We start from the raw sequence: 19,349 nt of genomic DNA, 5'->3' as shown, positions 1-19,349 counted from the left end.
TGGTTAGTAGACCGAAGTATCATAGAAAAAAGATGCACATAAACGGTTGAAACCAAGGAAAAACAATAATTAAGCTCGCAAAGACACTTGGGATAGCCCTGTTCTTCCTGGACTATAACTATATCATATTGCCTTAACGACTTGTTGCGAAGGATGCATGCTACTGAAACAAGTCCATTTCTGAAGGCCTGCGTCTGATTTTTTCGTTGCATACCTTTCTGACTATAGAGCTTTTTAGCTGTGACGTATTTCCTTGATCCAACTCTCCATAAAACCTCAAAAATAAAGCGGAAATGTTTTCAACGATTTAATCTCCACCAGGAACAATTAGAGCTTTAATTTTAAACAAAAAATCTTGTCATAAAGAAAATGTAAGAAAAATCTTTTATAGAACGCTTTTCGTCTACAGTTGAAGTCGTTTTTGCCATGCGATTGACGTCACCGCACCGTCACCGCCATGGTTCCGCAATAGAAGTTGAAACCAAATTGGTTTTGCGAATCTACCTATTTTGAATGGATCTCAAAAGATTTTTCTATAATGATCAAACTTATAAAGAGCATCGAATTTCGATCTCTGAAAACCATGCATTGATGTATATAATAAGATATATAATAGATTTTGAATTTGATTCAACTATTTTTACGTAATAATAAATTAATTATAATGTAACCAAGTAATATATATATATATATAAACATGTATCTATTTAAAAACATTGCAAAGATGCTTGAAATAGTCTTTCTTTAGCTTCAGCCATTCCTTGTCACGTGTATAACACGTCATCACTGCGCCTTTCCCTGATTGGATATCCCCAGTTATCAGGAGTAGTTTGTTTTTTCCTTTTCCCCAAGAACACCCAGATGGCAGCCTGACGAGGCCTCTGCTGTACTTTTGTTCTTTGGAAGATTCGGAGAAGATGTGATGTTTTTGCTGAATGAGGTCTTGAGCAATAAAATCGGCTTGGATGAAGTGTGTGTTGGGAATTACAAATGATGAGTTGACGTAGCCGCGAATCGCTGAAATAGAATCAGTTTTTCAATAAATTATAAATTAACTAGCAATAATTATAAACGCTTGTTTATCAGTGACGTACAAGCCTCAGGGGGGGAAATAGCGGCTAGCTGCCGCATGTTTTTGAAAAAAAAATTCAAGTTTCCTCTTGCTTGCTAAAATGAAATATTATCATAAACCCACTCTCTATTCAATAATTATGAGATTCTGGTACAAGTAGTATTTGCTATGCTAAAGTATAACAATCAGATCAAGTAAAGTAATAAACATTTTCGACTCCCAACACCTGAGAATGTGGGAGCCTTCGTTTTTTTGGTCAGCTGTTGACATCGCGTTTCCAATTCATCCTCCCTGCCCCATTAAGTTTGGTGCATGAAAAAATCCGCATTAGAATGGACTCTTACTATAAAGATTCACTTACCAAAGTCACTCTTGCAAATCAACTTGATAAGTTTATCATATCGACAGGGTCTGCACGCTAAAAGTGATGTAATCATAGATGATTAATCATAGATAAATAATAACTTTAAATTTACAATTTCACCGTTTTCTTCTGTAAAGAAAGTTACGAGAATACTTAAAAGAGCCAAGATATAACACGCGCTCTGATTGGTTAATAAGCGCACGCAAGCGGGAACCAAAAACTCGATGGAAGAACGCTAATGAGTGGCCAATCCTGCAATCAATTTTTACGCTGGTATTATAGATTGCAGTGCAAAATCTTCGTCTCGACAAAGTAAGTTTGGTTGTTGATGAATGTCAAATCATAAAAGTGTTTCCAAGGCACTGTCGGGAAACAGACAGCAATCGCTTGTCTGTCTTTCTATTGTCATGGAAACCATAACATCATAAAATTAAAAAAAAGTACCTTTTGACTTGTGATGGTGTTTTTTCTTTAAAGGAAGTACGGAAAAATCCATGTTCATCATGGGTTCATCTTTCTCCGATGCTTCGATGTACAAAACCATGTCCTTTTTGGAAGAAGATACGCAGATGTTTTTCTGAGTTTTTGGACCCTTGCTTCCCTTTAATAGTGTCAAATCCTTTAAACCCTCTTGGAATACGCTTATTCCTGAATCTTGAGATGTGAACGTGAAGCATAGCTTGAATGGTCCTTTGACTTGTGCTGGATGGAAAGACATGCGCAGACCACCGTAAGGATAGTGCCAAATGATTTTCCCTTTGGAGCATTCTGTGCGTGCATTCAATACAGAGGGTGGTTTGTCTCCACGAAAACTCCTGTTGAAAGATGAAACATCGTCATAAACTATTAGCACTCAAAAGCCAACATTAGAGACCTTTAGCAAGACGTTCTTGCTAGCCTTGCAAACCTCAAATTATAGTTTGACGTCAGGCGTTTTCCTTCAAATTTTAGACATTTATCAAGGCGTCATAACGAGGTTGTCGTTGGAAGAGTGGCCATATTAAATTTCATTGATGCCGGGTGTTTCTCCGTGTTTCGAGCGTTTTTCGGGGCCTGATTCCTAGCGGTTAGCGGTAAACACGATGCTAAAGGTCTCTATTAATCAAGAACTGTCTCTACCTATTAGCCATTCCGAGGATGAAGAAAAACTGGGTCGAGTTGGAATTGTAGTGCATTGTGGGACTGTTTTCGGGGACGAAGTAGACACACTCGACCCATTTTTCCCCCTTAACCTCGGAATAGCTAATGGCGACAATGGGTAGCGGAAGTGGCTTACTTCCTGGATGAGACCAGAGTTAAATTTGTCACGTGATATTTGGCACGAGTCATAAAAGTTGAGCTCCTCTCCATGTATCGAAAGTTCCACAACCATTTCTTCAATTACATATAAACGCGTTAACCAACTGATATAGTTTTAGCACAGTGAAATAGTCCAAATTTGTTGAATATTAGTTAAAAACGATTTCTGTGACGTCAACCAATGGGCGTTGTTTTCACACGTCCTTGTTAACCAAAAACATGTTTTGAACAAATGAAACGCAAAATGAAATTTATTTGGCAAATATCAGTTCAGAATATATATTAGTCTGGAGCATACTTGTCACTGACGTGCACAAGTTAACTTGCATGGCTTACTGCGGTTTTCCATATAATTGTGAAATTGTCGTTTTTTTACTTTCGCCAGTCAAGAACCTAACTGATCGTTTTTGATTGACACCAGCGAAATCAAATTTCAGGGTGCAGCTCACAGCTATCGAGTTTGTAGACTATGGAAAACTGCAGTAAAATGGCTGTACATAAATTGAGCTATCAGCTTCGGTAGTTACTTTTCATATTTTTTGGGTCAAATTTTTTCTCTTGTCAGCAGTAACGAATGAAATCAAACGTTAATAATTAATTTAAAAAGTAGCGGTTTACGCAAAGTGTATTCGGGTTTTGAGATTTTGTGGGAGGAAAACTGGCTAAGCCATTGACCGAAAGTGATGGGTTAATTAGATGCAAAGCATGTGAAAATTTTGACTTATAAACCACGTGCAACAACATGTGGTATTATTATAAGAAAAAACTGAATATGAACTTGGGATTAGAAAGGTGTGCACTAAGGTCATATGAGGATGATCAAAAACCTTGATTTGGCAGTACAATCAGTGTTTTAATGGACAGACATTACAAATAAGATGATAGCAAGATGTGCGTGCAATGGAATTGAATACGTGTGTCCTTTACCATGTGGTAACGGAAAACTATGCACAAATGGTCCAAAGTTTGAAAGCCTAGCCTTCGAACCAATTTTTATCCCACTTGAATAATCCTTTATTCTAAGAGGAGAAAAATTATTTTTCTGTATTCATTTATTATGAGATCACCATGAAAAAGTGGGGCCGGCGAAATCGAGAAGGGCGGGAAAGATTGGGACGACTTTTTTTTTCAACGATCATTCTTTTCCTGTGTACAGAAAGGATTGCTTAACGAATTTATCATCTTAAATGTAACGATAAAAACTTTTTTAAAAGTGGCTGGTTACTTTTAACAAAAAAGGGAAACGGTTCTCAAGTGTATTAATTCAATTTTTGCACTTGAATCTTTTAAATGGACAAGGGACAAGGAAAATTGTGAAAGTGTGATACGGCACACACCATTCATAACGTTGTTTTAGGATATTAATTTAATGTATGTGTCATCGACGTAGGTAGTTTCGTCTTTTCAAAATACACATGACCCGAAGTTGTTTGCGATTTTTGAAAATAAACACTTGTTTGATCTGGTCGTGATATTTGCCAAGTCGTGATAACTGCCAAGCAACAAAACCTTTCAAATTAAACAAACCGTTTCTATTTATCTGGATGAAAATTCCGCAGTGAAGCGAAAACACATCAATCATAAATGAGTTAATGAGTAAAAATTTGCATCTTATTGCTCCAAATACTTGAAATTTATAATAACACAGACTTTTATTTTGTAATTTTTTAACGAAGTATTTCATTATTTTTTCAACTTAAATAATAAGCAAATGTAAAAGATGTGCTAGGTTTCAAGCTTAGATAATGTTTTATTTCACAGATATATTCTCTTAAGAAGATATAAGGCTTTGTGAATACAGAAGCAATAACGTTTTATCTGTTGAGAAATCTACTAAGTACTTTTCCATTATGATATGAAAAATTTCAATTAAATACTAAAGTCATCAAGCACTTAAATCCGAAAAGTTTTACCTCTGTTCAAAATCACCGTTCTCTCAATCATTTGATATCAAAGACAACTTTACTTCTTGCTATCTCAAGCCACAGAAAACCATTAGTCGTTGTCTGTCGAACGATAAGGTTAACTAAGGTCTCTGCTGTTCCATTTTATTGTAAATTAAAACGCACTTGCAAAAGCAAACCTTCATTCAATTCAAAATTCAGTGCGTATTACTATATTATTTGTATTTAACGTCTTATAAGATTTACTAAGTAAAGCGTTTTATATTTTTTTAAGAGCTGCTTAATGAATTGGTACTAAGTGATTTTCCTGTTCGTGTAGCCGTGGAATCGTTCTCGTTTAACTCTGAAAGAGAAGGGAACCCCGTGGACTAACTGCATTAAATTATCGTGATTTTCTGGTGTTTGCAATCAGTTAATAAAGCATTTCTTTACAGTCTGAATAGATTGCCTCATTTCTTGCATGATCGGCCACCAGAATAGTCTACTATGGACGTCAAAATTAGAACCAACGACAATCCAGTCACTGCAATTCGGCAACAGTGCTATAGTGCAAAAGTCAGTATGGCGTCCATTTACGAACGTGGTGTTTTTAAGCTCGAACACGTTGCACACTTGAAAAAGCATTTCAATATATGGTTTTGTTTAGTTATTGTGGTAAATGAAAACAATGAATTCGCCTTGGACAAAGACCTGCACACGTGCCCTAGTAAAAAACGATACAGCACATAGATGGACCGTAAAGATTTACAACACGTGTGCTGCCGGTCGGTTGGCGGTTATTTCAGGTGCACGGATTTAAAAAGATTGATACGAAGCAATTTTTCTAAGACCAAATTTTTTAAATCTAATTGTAGTTAGCATCGATGCTGATGGAACGGACTTGTAAGAGGTCAGCGCTATTAAAATTAGGACCTAAAGATTTGAAAGATAAGGTGGCTAACAAACTAAGTGAAATCGTAACAGATGTTAATAGATATTCGAAATGTTATGAATGTGAAGATTTAGAAATGAAAAAAATTTCTCTCCTTGTTTTTTTAAAATGAGATTCTTCACTTTGCTGAAAAGGAGCTGAAGTGCGTATTGCTTTTTGTACAATGAACATAGTAGAGTCAGGGCAAGAAAAGTTGAAAACACAGATCCAATCTCAGCACGGATTTAGCGAATAATATTTCTGTTGCATTGATTTAGTTTCAAAATCCTTTCGTGACTTTTGCTACTCCGATGTTTTAAGGATTGAAGAGATTTTAAAATCAACTGAGAGGTTTATTATTTATTTCGACGCAATGTTTACTGCGTTAAGTCCGGTTCTAGCGAAATTCTGTACTCACCTGTCTTCCCAAATACACTCATCGTCGATGTCACTGTCATCGTTTCCGCTGAAAACTCCACTCAGAACAAACCCTAACACAAACGTTATCCGTAAGTGTGAATCCTTGAAGAAAAACCACATTACGATGTCGTTCTTTCTTCAGCCAGACTTGAACCTCACATTACAGACTCAAAACGAAACTGCGTTGATTTACCTGGCACGAGGCAATAAACCCTTAAGTTCCCTTGACCAATCAAAACCTTATATCAGGTCTCCTTGGGAGTGGAACCTGATTTGACATTTGTTTAAACAACACAAAAGTTTACGCTATGAAAGCCTCATAGCCATTGCCTATTTAGCATACGAATGACTTCTCGCAGACTATTTGCAAAACAATGGCCATATACTACATACACCACACGTTATATTGGATCCGTTATTCGGGTCGAGATGCAACGTATGTTTCATGCATGACTAGCTCGCGTGCCGAAGTTTTTCTACGTGTATGTCATTCATTTTATGACATTAAATCCAATTTTCGTTCAAGGTTTTCAAATCAATCCTGAGAAATGAGAAACAACAGCGACAGATTGTAAATATTATGACTGCAAGCTTTATCACTTTATTCCTACTATTATGCTAATTTAAAATTTGACCTGCCTTACTAAAGGTTTTGGAAGATAAGCAAAACAACAAAGGAATAAAAGCGTAGGTGCACACACTGACTACGAAAAAAAGTAGGAGACTCTACTGAAAAAAGACTATCAAACTGCTGATATCAGTAGTTAAGTTTTGAATTCAATCATGTTCAAGATTTCAAAGATTTTGTTTATCATTTCATCTCGACTAGACGTTAGCCATAAAAGATTTAGCTAACATTTTGAAAGTGGATGTTTTCAACAGCTGCTATTAATGATTTATTCATGGACATCTACGCATTTCTAGTAAACACTTTACTGGTGTCTTATTCACGTTTCTATTTCTATTGAAGGCAAATGAAAATGGTTGCTGGGCAAAACCGAAGTTCTCTTAGAAAAAGATGTTTGATTTACACGACTACTTCTAAACATATTCCAATTATAGGGGGAAAAAACATTTAACCTAAGTCAAATTAAATTAGAAACACGGAGTGCAAATCAGAACTAGCTAGAATCCATATGTCGTCTTGTTTTCAACCCAAAACCAATAATTATTAATATCATTATCCGGAAAACAAAGCTGAAGTTAATTAGCTTTGGTGCTAAGAACTCAGATTCAAGTGAAAGTTGGGTAAATAATTCAGAGGTTATCTTTGTAGTTAAAAGTAAACCAACTTATTTTTGTAAAATAATATCATTTAGTAGTTAAAGATTGATAATTCAACAGAAGAAAAAAAGAAAAAAAAAAAAAACTCGATCATTGGAAACTATCGGCTCTATATTATTTTTACTAGTGATATTTTCCCGCTTATCACAAATTTCTCACATCTTGAAGAGAACGAATTCGAAGCAAAACAAAAAGACTCCAGTTCAGCTTTCTTACATCTTGGCAATGATTAATAGACATTGTGTATGTTTTACATAAATAATTTAAACGCATGAAAACCGTAAAGTCTCTGTTTTATCATGTTGTAATATGCTCTGGATTTGGTACAAACATCTTTTGTTCATTTTGCCTGTCGTAAATCATATATGGCATGTCCTGGGTACCAAATGTAACCGAAAGGTACGCTCCTTTTGCTCCGATGTCCAAGTGGAGCGGCTCGACATATGAACAAATGAAACATATGAAAACTGAGTAAAGAATAAACAAAAGCTCTTACGAAGAACACAACGATGGGCAGGACCTGAAAAGTTTTACCCCACCCCTTCTTTTTAGTATTAAATCCGAGGTCGAGAAAAAAATGGAACAATCTGGCTTTGCAGTGCATTGTGGGGCTGTTTTAGTTACTAAATAGACGGCATCTTGGAAACATGTCTCATATAAGAAAGGCCCATAATGCACTGTAATACAAACTCGCCCCATCTTTCCATCACTATTTAAATTTAAAATGTTCAACATGACTTGGTAGCTTGGTCTTTTCTACGTTTTCAAAACTAACGCTCAAACTTTGTCCCACAGGCTTACCACCCTAAGTTTTTGTGGTTTGTGGGTTTTGGGGTTTGCCGCTTGAAATCACTGTGGCACAGAACAGCCGTTTAATTGCTTTTATAGTTTCATGGGTTTGGGATCCCTGCGGCACATTTATTAGCTGTTGATCAATATAGTTTAAATTATGCTCCCGAAATCTGTCCTTTGTAGTCCATTCCCAACATGAAAATTAATAAGTCATTACCTATTTTCAATTTTTTTTTTATTTGAAGAAATAGTGTATTTGTTCCAGCACCATCTCAGCTATAATTTAGCTAACGCAATCCTAGCACAATCCTGATTTAAGTGTTTGTACAAAACTACAGTCCAATGTGTTATTGGAACAGGGACCGCGGAGGCGGGTTGGGGTGGGGGGAGGGGGGGGGGGCGAATATAAATATACGAATATAAATAAAAAACGTTTTCCTCCCCGAAATTTGTTTGAGAATTATTTTAAATTTTCAAATGCTAGCCCCCCTAATCGTCAATATGATCGGCGGTCCCTGTGGAATGTCCCATCTTTTCAAAAATTAAAAGAAAATTACATCAAAAGCCAAGAGAAAGTATGAGAGCAATTTAAAGACAATTACAACGACGAAAAAACTCACCCCGTTTCGAATCAACGTGGGAATTTTGACTTTTACAAATGCTGTGGATTACTTCTCTTCGAATAAAATTTAATTTTGTTCCTTCGTGTCGAAAATTATCATATCTAACTATAAAAAGTGTTTGATGATTTGAAGCAACGTCTCAATTTATTTCACACGACAGGGCCGTAGCCACCAACTTTTGATTGGTTCGGTTTTCAAGGGAGGGGGAGGGGTAGCGGGGTAGGTGGAGAGGAACATGGAAAAGCATAGGGAAAACCTCCTACACTTAATATCTTTTCAAACCCATCCTAAAGTACTCAAATTTTGAATGTTGCGAAAGTACTTTTTCTTGACTCGTTCTTTAGGATGTATTCATTTGAATTTTGTGAAAGTACTTTTTCTTGACTCGTTGTTTAGGATGTATTCATTTGCAACAGATTTTAAATCAGGCTTATCTGTGACATCCTGGTACGTGGTAATGTAGTATCATCAAATGATTCAATCTTGATTGAGCCATTGCACTCCGGAGATATGTCTTGATGCGTCGCAGAGCACTGGCGGCTTGAACTTTCCAAAGGGCATTTTTGGGAAAACAAAACTACTTCTAGGATGGATAGGAATCTCTGGATTCTCTTGTAGACTTGGTTGGCATTGGTTGGTTGAAGTATAAGCGAGTTGCAGATACACGAATTAAGTTAGCTGGTTTAAGACGAACTGATACAAATACCGGCTCACACACACATATTTCGGATTTCCCGCCAAATTAATGACATCGATATCACGTGAGAAGTGTTTATTTATTTTTCTTCTAATCGTTTTTAAAAATCTTTTTTTCAATGATTTTTCTCATTTTTATTTTTATTTTTTTGTTATTTTATTTTTCATTTTCCCCCCGAAAGTTGTTTCGTTTGAAACCGGACCAACCGTACCGGTGGCTACGGCCCTGCACGATGAGCCACAGAAAAACGCCCGGATTTTTCTAAGAAAATGTCAATATTACTCATTGATTGACTCGAAAATAAAGACCCCTTTTTACATTTCTAATTACAATATGATCGACAAGGTTGACAGAAAATTGCATTTTCATTACATGACATAACATCCCGGGGGGGGGGGGGGTACTCCCCTATATTTGCTATACGGGTATGTGCCGCCCTATAGGGTATGGTTTTTCGGCTTTTGGGTCTGGGGTAGGGTATCATTTTTTGACAATTTGTCTGGGATAGGGTATCATTTTAGTCTGGCATAGGGTTAACGATTTGGTCGTTTTTGTCTGGCGAATAGGCTACGCTTTCTGCCGACCAAAAACAATAAAAATGTTAGTAAATATTGATTGCAATCGATTGTAAAACCGTATTTTCCGTCTTTTAGTCTGGGATAGGGTGTACAATTCTTAGTTTTAGTCTGGGGTAGGGTATGTAAAATCAAAATTTTAGGTCTGGGATAGGGTCAGGGTTTTGAGGTCCTGGCGGCACACCCCTACCCAAGTTGGGGTGGTAGTACCCCCCCCCCCCGGCATAACATCTAGCAAAAATTCATTTGAATGATAAGCTTCTGATATGATGTTCTTATGTTATCTATTAGTGAATCCCTTTTCAAATTTTTATTGAAAACAACCAGCAAAGAATTTTTGAAACATAGAGACCCCATAGTCCCCCCCCCCCCCCCCCCCAATCCACTAAATTAATTATGAGCGCTTTCTATTTTAGACATTTTAGGGTGGAATGCGAGTGAATATTTTTTTCTCGATCTCGTCTTTGTGTTTTATCTAGCCCTACTCGAAAAAACATCCACCCGTATTGAATCCTGAAATGTCTTATAAAATCTATTTATATTAAGGAAGTTATAACATCTATTTATATCAAGGAAGCCCATACACAGGCAGACAGCACCGAAGTAATAATAACCATATTGGTGAATTTTCAGCGAGGTTTTTGACCTTTTAGTGATTTTTTTTAAAAGATCCGCTCTACCCCATATAAGGCTGCTTTCATAATGTATGGTAGAGGGTTGGGGGGGGGGGGGGGGGGAAGAGGGTAGGTGAAATTTAAGGGGGATCGGAAAAAATTTCACCAGTAAAATGGGGGGGGGGGGGGGGGTTGAAATTTTTTTCCAGAGAATTGGGGGGATGCAAAATTTTTAGAAGAAGCTACGAGAGATTGCCCGGAGCTAATTTTTGGAGGACTTCAAGAGGCCTTAAGATTTTTTTGTCATTTAAAGATTTCACCTGACCCCCCTCTGCCATACATTATGAAAGCAGCCTTTTGATCTTTTGATTTTGGGCTGCCTGTGGATAATGAGATATCCTGTTGCAGTATCACGTGATTCATCATCCATGTGCAGCGTTTGCTCGAGACCGAAGAAGGACGAGAGTCTTTCTGGAGGTAAGTTGGTTTTTCTTTTATTTAGTTTCTCTAAATAGACAAAATTAACACGAAAGGAAATTTCTATTTCATCGTCTGTAGTTGTTAAAAAATGATTATTTGATGTCCATTTATACGGAGGACTTTCTGCACTAAAAACAGCTGTGTGGAGCAGTGAGTGCTTGTTGTAGCTCTTTGAATGTTATCTTTGGTTTAAGATACTTGAAGTAGCGTTTAGTCTTCAATGAAAATACTATATTTTTTTGCTTTATGGTAATACCTGAAAATTATTTTTAGGCATTTATTGTAAATGAGAAGATGCGAGTCCAAAACAGCTGAAAATCATCCATTCAAGCCCATAGAGCTTGTGAGTTGAGTTTGTTTGATGTATTGTGGTTTACTCCCTGAAATATGTGAATTGTAGAATTTTTTTCGTAAATATTGAATGTAATGGTACTCTGTAGGGAGAAAACCCCGAAGTGAAAGGGTTTTTTACAAAGAATAATAGTTTGTTTACACGTTTACGCGTTTTATAAGTTACTTTTGCAAGCTTGCTTTTTATGTACGTTTACCGATCGATCTTTGGCGCCTTTTTGGTAGTACCGGATCTTCAAAATTCTTCTATGAATTTTTTTTTTAAATTCTGTCATCTGAAGTTCATTGTTAGGTTATTCAAATAATGAAAAAAGAGAAGGGGGTCACCGTATTTGTTATCGAGATATAAGGCTTCAAAACGGAGGGATTTTTCAGTTTTCCGCGCGTTTTTGCCGAAAATCTGCCTCTAATAAATTCGAGTTACTCGAATCGATTTAACAAAGAAAAACAGAAAACTGTTTTAAACTATAGGTGTTGAATCTAGAAAACATATCTAGATAAAAAATCCATCCAATCTTTTGAAAGTAGTGTGGAAAGTTATTTCTAGGAGCGAAATTGCTTGTAATTCGGCGCAGTTATATGCGTGTGTAGTTGTAAAAATGTTGAAAATTCATGACAATTTTAACTGTGAATTTTTTTCTTTCCGCACTAAATCCAAAGGATATGATATCCAGCTCCGAATGAAAAGAAAAAAATGGGGGTCGCCCTACTAATAGACGAGCAATGAGCGACTAAATCCAAGTTTTTGGTCAAAAAACACAAATCCTGTCCGCGCGGGACTGGGTTCTAGTACATTAACCTCTGTCTGAAACGTCAAATCGTCTTTGTAATCTCCACAGAATCTAAGACGTATTTCGAATTGATTTTGAGAATAACATGTCAAATTCATTTTTTGTTACTTCATTTTTTAAAGTTATGAATTTGTTGTTTTGAATCAAAATAGTGATCAAGGCAGGCAATGAAAATCTAAGCATGTTTTGAAAACATTTCATTTCATTTTGCCTCAAAAGTTCCATGAATTATCGAAATACTTTGATAAGTTATAGAAAAGGATTCAACTTCTGACATTATTTAAATCAATTTTTAAAACAGCGCAAATAAAGGGTAAAAAACAAGATGCGCTAAATGGATGCGCAGTAGCAAGGGTCCGGAACTAACTTAACATGAAATTGAGCAACTTATGGGACTCCTCTACAGAGTACATTTCACTGTTTATTTGTACTCCTTTTGTCCAATACTACTTTTTTCCAAGTAATTTTGTTGACTTGAGTGTCTTATAGTGACCCAAAACAAGATTCACAACATTTTAAAATTAAACAATTTCATTCTTTAGAATATATTTTGCTAGAGTCTAAGCTCCTGTATCGGAACTTCTGTGCCAATAAAGACACGCTGACTCATGTAGCTTTTAATTTCTGCACTTTTTTATTAAGTCAAACTAAAAAATAAAAATAAATATAAGTTATTATCTTGGTATTTCTGATTCCTGTTCTAATGAATATTTAGATGAAAAGGTACTTACAATTCTGTTTCTGCTATTACTATTTCAAAATTAATCCAGTTCTTGATGTTCTCAGTTCAGTCTTTTGACGTTAACTGCTTGAATTACTACTATGTTAATTTTTTTTATTTGCTTAAATATTTGTTTTGTATATTCTCTTGAGTATATTGAAAACTAGATTATCACCACAAAAGGAGAAATTACACTTAAACGATTAAACAAAGGAAGTGTCTCACGTGCCTCTCTTTTATCTTACTTATACTAATGACTTATTGCTCCCTTCATCTTATCTAGCAATTTTCCGCTTTCTTTTAAATGAAAGTGCTTTAAGTGGGATTCAATTTGATTTTTGGTCACATCCTTTATAAATTGAAGTGTTATGCTACTACCATCACAAGTTTGGCCACGTTAGCAGGAACTTATTCCTTGTCCAATGACTTTTGTTTTTCCTGTAAAATAACATGGGAATTTTTTATTGGAGAGTACATTGACATTTACATTTCTGATATAAGGAAACTACATAAATGTGAAAAAATTTGACAGATTTCAACTCAGTTCAGAGGTGGACTCATTTTTATAAATGTTTGCGAGGTGGAGATTAAGCAAGTAGCAGAAAGAGACAGGTGTGTTTGCTGTTTTCCCATTTATTTTTTAGATATTAAAAATTAGTTAGTGATATAAGTGGGTCCAGTTCTGGTCTTATTCCAACTGTATTTGTAATAAATTATGCGCTTGGTGTGCATAATGAAATAGAGAGAATAAGAGAAAGATATCCCCGTACGAAACGGGCAGATCTGTTTTTGATCTGCTGCAGATCTGCCAAGAAGTCTGTTACAGATCTGCAAACAGTCTGCTAAAAATCTACAGACTATCTAAAGATTATCTGTGGAATGTCTGTTGATTATCTGCAGAATATCTGCATAAAGTCTGCAAAATTGATCTGCAGTTAGGTCTGTCAATTACAGGCGTTCAGCAGATGCTAAACATTTAAAAACAATATGCTGGCTCCACTAATCATATCCCTTTTATTTAGAGAACAAAATGTTTGTTATCAACATTCCACAAGAACATGATTGCTGCAGATGAGTGATGCATAATATGATATCGGGTTACATCATAGAGATCACTACATGCATGGCATACTTCTGTAGATTAGTACGCCCATGCAATCGATCCTTATAATTACTCCATACCGAATCAAGAAAAAGAAAAAAAAAAACGTTTTCTAGCTGTCAACAAAGAATCAGTACTCAGACAATATGTAGCTACCTAATTTTTTTGGCATAAAGGCATTTTTCAAAACATCCTAAGTAAGTCATTGTGAGTGAAACACTAATATAGCTACTAATACACGCTCATAAACACACGTCCTAAATGTAATAATATATATACTCAAAAATACAAACCTATGTAAATCACTTATCTTACTACTTACTCCTTACAAATACACTCAAATTCCTAAAGTACTTTATATTAGTCCTTCAAAGACTTAAAATTTTGAAACTTCCTTAAGTTTTTTCCTCTTGACTGTCCCAACCTTGTTGGTCAAAATTCGATTCATCTTGGAGACGGTCAACTCCGTGTTGTTTATGGAAGCAAACCGTCCAGAATAAGCTAGAAGAAAAAAGATAGCGTTTAGAAATTGCTTTTCCGTTTTAATTTCACGGCTCAACTATAAGTGCAAGTGCCCTATCTTTATTATTAAAACTTAGTCATTAATGTAATAATATATATAAGTTTTTAGGGACGGACCATTGGATAGTTGAGGGGGGAGGGGGGGGTTGCGTAAATCCCCAAAAAATATCGAGCAAGCACTTAAACCTCAAAAAAAAATATCGTGCAACCTCTTCTGCTAGAAGAAAAATATCTAACTGTACGCAAAAAAATAATGTAAAAAAAAAAAAAAAAAAATCATGCCAACAAAATTCCTGCAATCCCCCATCAATTATCTAATTGTCCATCCCTTAGCTTAAGGGATTTTACTCTGAAGAAGGAATAACGTCCGAAACGTCTTTTCACGGTGCATAATTTACCTTTTCATCATTACTGTTTCATTAGAAACACCGACGCAGCTCACACTAGTTTTTAGCTAGTTATATCTTCTTAGTTTAAGATTATAACGTAATAGGTGCTTACCTTTCACTGTCTTGACGATGTCCTGATTAAGTGTTGTCATCACGGACCCATCTTTTGACGTTAGTTTGCGGGTCCCGTGAGCCAGACTCGTGGCCAGTGTTTCATCACTAAAGAAAGTTTCTATAAGCAGCAGAAACAATTTTCTTGCATCTTTTCCGCTCTGGCTGTATGTGGAATGGAGCCTTGCAGAAGATATATATACTCCAGATCCTGGCACAAGTTCTTGTTTTCCAGGACCTGGAATGCTGGAGCATTCTTGATTGCTTTCTGCCTGAAATTTGAGAAACATTTTAGTGAGTCATGCTAAACTACAAACCGTAAGACATAGCATTTGTATCAAATTAGTTACACTTACTGGTTTTAAGTTCTTTTCAGCATTGATGTTAGTGTGAGATGATGCCGATTCGTTGCATCCTACATATGATGTTTGATACTAAATTTAAAAAGAAAGGTTACAAACAACTCATTAAAATAATGTATTGATGTATAAACTATAAAAGATGCCGCTTACCTGGTTTGCAACGTCGCCTCCTTTGTAAGCGTTCAAAATGTTTTCGAGAAATTCAATGTTTTCAGAACTGATAGGAACTATAAACAAAACAGACCAATTGTATTTGTTATTGTTGTTTGATTTTCAATTAAAACATTCATTTATACAAAAAAAGGTTCTAGAAAATCACGATTGTGAGAAAGCTTGAGATTTTGAATTCTCTTAATACAATAGGCGCTATAAGATTATCGCTATCTTAGTTTGTAATTCCGTTGTCGAACTTACAGTATAAGCGTGACTTTAATCGAATGGCGTGCACACTGTACATGCAATCCTGTGCAAAACAATGAGAAGTACAAGGGGGAACTTACATGGTAATTGCCTTCTTTTTAGAGCTGCTATTTCTTCTTTGAGCTCATTTACCATTTCTGAGCAGTTTGAACAAGGAACGACTCTTTTGACTACTGGTTCAACTTCAATTTCGGATGTTGAAATGTCTTCTGCATCCAAGTCGTATAGAGATCGTAAGAAGTGACCAGTCTCCCCAAGAGATATTCCTTCAGTCACAGTGTTCGACGGACGTACTGGAGTGTAATATGGAAGTCCAGGCGTGTTAGATGGAGGTGCATGAGTGTTAGATGGAGGTGCACGAGTGTTAGATGGAGGTGCATGAGTGTTAGTTGGAGGTGCATGAGTGTTAGATGGAGGTGCATGAGTGTTAGATGGAGGTGCATGAGTGTTAGATGGATGTGCATGAGTGTTAGATGGAAGTGCATGAGTGTTAGATGGAGGTGCATGAGTGTTAGATGGAAGTGCATGAGTGTTAGATGGAGGTGCATGAGTGTTAGATGGAAGTGCATGAGTGTTAGATGGAGGTGCATGAGTGTTAGATGGAGGTGCATGAGTGTTAGATGGAGGTGCCCCAGAACATTCCGGCAAACTATTTAACATTACGAGCAAAGTTACAAAAGCAGATGAAAGGCTACTTCAATTACATCCTCCCTTTGAAATAGGACGAATACCAAGGACAGTTGAAAACTACAGAAAATATTGGAAGGCATCTGAGCTGAGGTCATTTTTACTTTATTATGGGATACCGGTGTTGTTTGGCATTTTGGATGACCATTATTTTCATCATTTTGCTGTTTTTAGTGAAGCATCATTTATTCTTTTACAAGACTCAATATCAGAGATACAACTGCAACACTGTCAAAGACTCCTAGAATACTTTTGCTTTATGCTTCCCTATTTATATGAACTTCGTTATCAAACTATCAATATCCACAATCTTTTGCACCTTCCTCAAGCAGTGCGGGAACTTGGTCCGCTGTGGACCCATTCGTGTTTTCATTTTGAAGACAAGAATGGGTATATCTTAAATATGATTCATGGCACACAAAACGTTTCTTCGCAAATTGTCTCAGCAGTCTCTTTCATTCAAAATTTACCACAGATGGTAGAATCCCTTGAACGTAATTCAAGTGCTTTAGCTTTTTATCGGAAAATAATTGGATTTCAACAAAATACACAGCAAACACAAGTAATGCATAATGCTTATGCACTTGGATCTTCTTTTTCTCGAGAGCTTACAAAAGAAGAGTTCACTGCTCTAGCAAACAAACTAGGATACAATCCTGACTCAAACACTGTTCTTGCATTTACTCGAATAAAAAAGGATAAAGAGATTTTTCATTCAAGTTTTTACAGGAAAGCGACTGTTAGGAATAGCTATACCGTCATGTATCAATCTGGTGGAAACGGTTTAAGATTCGGTCAAATACTTTACTTTTTCCAATATAAGCCGAGTTGTACAAGGATGGGTAACTGTATGTTCAGATGTTCAGATTATAATATTGTCAACTTCAATTTCCGGTTGGCGTGCCCCAGTGCGGTGACCGTCCTGTTTTCATGCATTCATATACAAAAACCGCTCTTAGTTTACAACTATATGTGATTCAGTATAAACAAAGCAGGGAGAATGTAGAGTTTTATGTAGTTTAATGTGGTATTTACGAGACTTTTGTTTTCTGATTCTGTTGAGATTTTGGGTAAACGTAACGAAGCCCTTGACGAAATCGTCCATGTGTTAACAGATAATATAAGTCTAAAATGAAGTCCCATGGACCTTCAGGATAGACCAGCGATTTAGTTAAAGTACAACTTTGACGAAAATTTGTCTCTCGGCCAAAGAGTTATTATGTACAGCGGTTTTTACCTATGACGTCATAAGTACATGCAACCTTAGAGTAACGCGCTTTGACCAGAAAACATTTCTTGTTTGAGTTAACTTGAGTGTATTTGACGTTTTAAACGCCTTATCCTTTTAAACGCATTGATGAATAAATCTAAACAGTCTTTTCTAAATCTTCGATACCTTATCAAATGATAAGTCAATTCGGGATAGTTGGAAGCTCGCTATTACGAGGTCAACTGATGTTTGTTTAATTACGGTATGTACCGTGTTTGGAGTAGCTATCTATTTTCGAATGTGTATTTGAATTACCAGCGTTTAGAAATATTAGGCATAAAATGGAAACCAAAGGAGCACTTAAGAGTAGCCTCGAATAGTAGATTTGATAAGTCTTGATTATTTAGCGTAAGCCGAACCCTTTCTTAAACGCCATGCAGTCATCTGTTCATTAGATATTTTTGTCCAAACCACGAATCTTGAAAATAATTCTACTTAATAGCGGAAAATTATATAAAAAATTCTTGCAAATTAAGTTTTTGCCACTAAGGTTTATATAAAAAAGGTATAGATCACCCCTAAAATTAATGTTCTCGATATTACCTCCAGGACGATGCTACGCGCTGTTATTTGTTTGCATAGTTTATGGCAGATTTTGCAGATGTTAGACATATCTGTTTCTGATCTGTTGGTAGTCTGTCGAATATGATCATTGCAGACAACCTTCTTACCAACATCTGCACTGACTAAGAACAGATCATGCAGACCTAAAACAAGGCTGCAGTGCATCTGTTTTGGCAAAAACAGATCTGCTGCAGATCTGTTGCAGATCTGCCCGTTTCGTACGGGTCAGCATTCGGTATCTCAGTACTTGATTTGGACACAAATTTGACATCTTAATTCCAACCAACAATTCACAAAATGTCTTTGCAATAATTTTCAATTTTGATCTTAAGCTTTCTCGTCAAGGTTTTTTGGAGTTAAAAGTTATGCTTAGGAGCAATGACATTTATTGTACCTTAAGTACACTGTCCTTGCAACTTCTAAGAGGCTGCTATCGATAACACTTTCAGTACTTGGAGGGGTATGGTCATCAGAATATAAAATCTTTGTTCACTACTGGGAGGTTAGACTGTGAGGAGTCCCTCAATTTACCTTGGTCACTGTCCGTGTGTGTGTATGTGTTGGGCCAAGGAAGATTGGTTACAAGTCAAAAGTCCCTGGGGGAGGGGGCTTGGGAAGGAAGGACGAAAGGAAAATAAAGGGACTGCTGCCTTAACACTTCAAGGTGTATGTTGTTGACTCCGTCTACTTTTTAAGATTCATCTCGTTTCAAAAGACACATTCCGTCTGAATATGTCAAAGTAGGTGAAGAGAAACCCGTCTATCAAAACACTGCTAGGCGAGATCTGGTTAACTGAGAGTAGTTGAATATTATTGTTGAAAATGTTGGTTTCAAACTGTGCCGATGAACTCAGAAAAATATGAAATCACGCCAGTAAAAGCAGTTGAAACCAAAATAGAAAACGCTGTTTCTGATTTTTTTCATAATATTTCGAAGAAGACCAAAGCTGAAGGCATCTCTCTCAGTGATGTAATCATTAAAATTTTAAAAATTAATTTGGAGAACAGTATCCCAAGTATGTTCC

General features: G+C 36.2%; 1 protein-coding gene and 1 long non-coding RNA gene across 3 annotated transcripts in view; one reads left to right on the top strand and one right to left on the bottom strand.

The window, feature by feature from the left end:
* Positions 1-676: 676 nt before the first annotated feature.
* On the bottom strand, positions 677-6,182 carry LOC148910265 (meteorin-like protein). Its single transcript, XM_089031569.1, has 4 exons — positions 5,968-6,182; positions 1,881-2,251; positions 1,434-1,490; positions 677-1,017 (listed from the first exon to the last, which is right to left on the bottom strand). Exons 1-4 carry the CDS (start codon positions 6,087-6,089, stop codon positions 704-706), a joined length of 864 nt encoding a protein of 287 aa, XP_088887695.1. The 5' UTR covers positions 6,090-6,182; the 3' UTR covers positions 677-703.
* A 4,788-nt stretch (positions 6,183-10,970) lies between these two features.
* The window catches only part of LOC148910263 (uncharacterized), a 43,253-nt gene continuing 34,874 nt past the window's right edge, over positions 10,971-19,349 (top strand). The window contains exons 1-2 of one of the 2 annotated variants that reach the window (XR_016120068.1): positions 10,971-11,031; positions 11,308-11,377. This is a non-coding gene — a long non-coding RNA (uncharacterized LOC148910263). The remainder of the gene's footprint in view (positions 11,032-11,307; positions 11,378-19,349) is intronic. The other variant, XR_016120067.1, reaches the window with a different exon arrangement.

Source organism: Actinia tenebrosa, unplaced genomic scaffold (assembly GCF_029948245.1).
Source record: "Actinia tenebrosa isolate PJP-AT-01 unplaced genomic scaffold, QUT_ActTen_1.0 PGA_scaffold17__23_contigs__length_9995812, whole genome shotgun sequence".
Lineage (NCBI taxonomy): Eukaryota > Metazoa > Cnidaria > Anthozoa > Actiniaria > Actiniidae > Actinia > Actinia tenebrosa.
This window is presented reverse-complemented; position numbering and strand designations above follow the sequence as displayed.

Bases quoted from the DNA above. Each gene is read 5' to 3' on its own strand.
- LOC148910265 (XM_089031569.1), bottom strand. From the start codon at position 6,089: ATGTGGTTTTTCTTCAAGGATTCACACTTACGGATAACGTTTGTGTTA. The intron at 1,491-1,880 runs GTACTTTTTTTT...CATCACTTTTAG, and splicing joins ACACCATCACAAGTCAAAAG to CGTGCAGACCCTGTCGATAT. The intron at 1,018-1,433 runs GTAAGTGAATCT...ATTCTATTTCAG, and splicing joins GATTTGCAAGAGTGACTTTG to CGATTCGCGGCTACGTCAAC.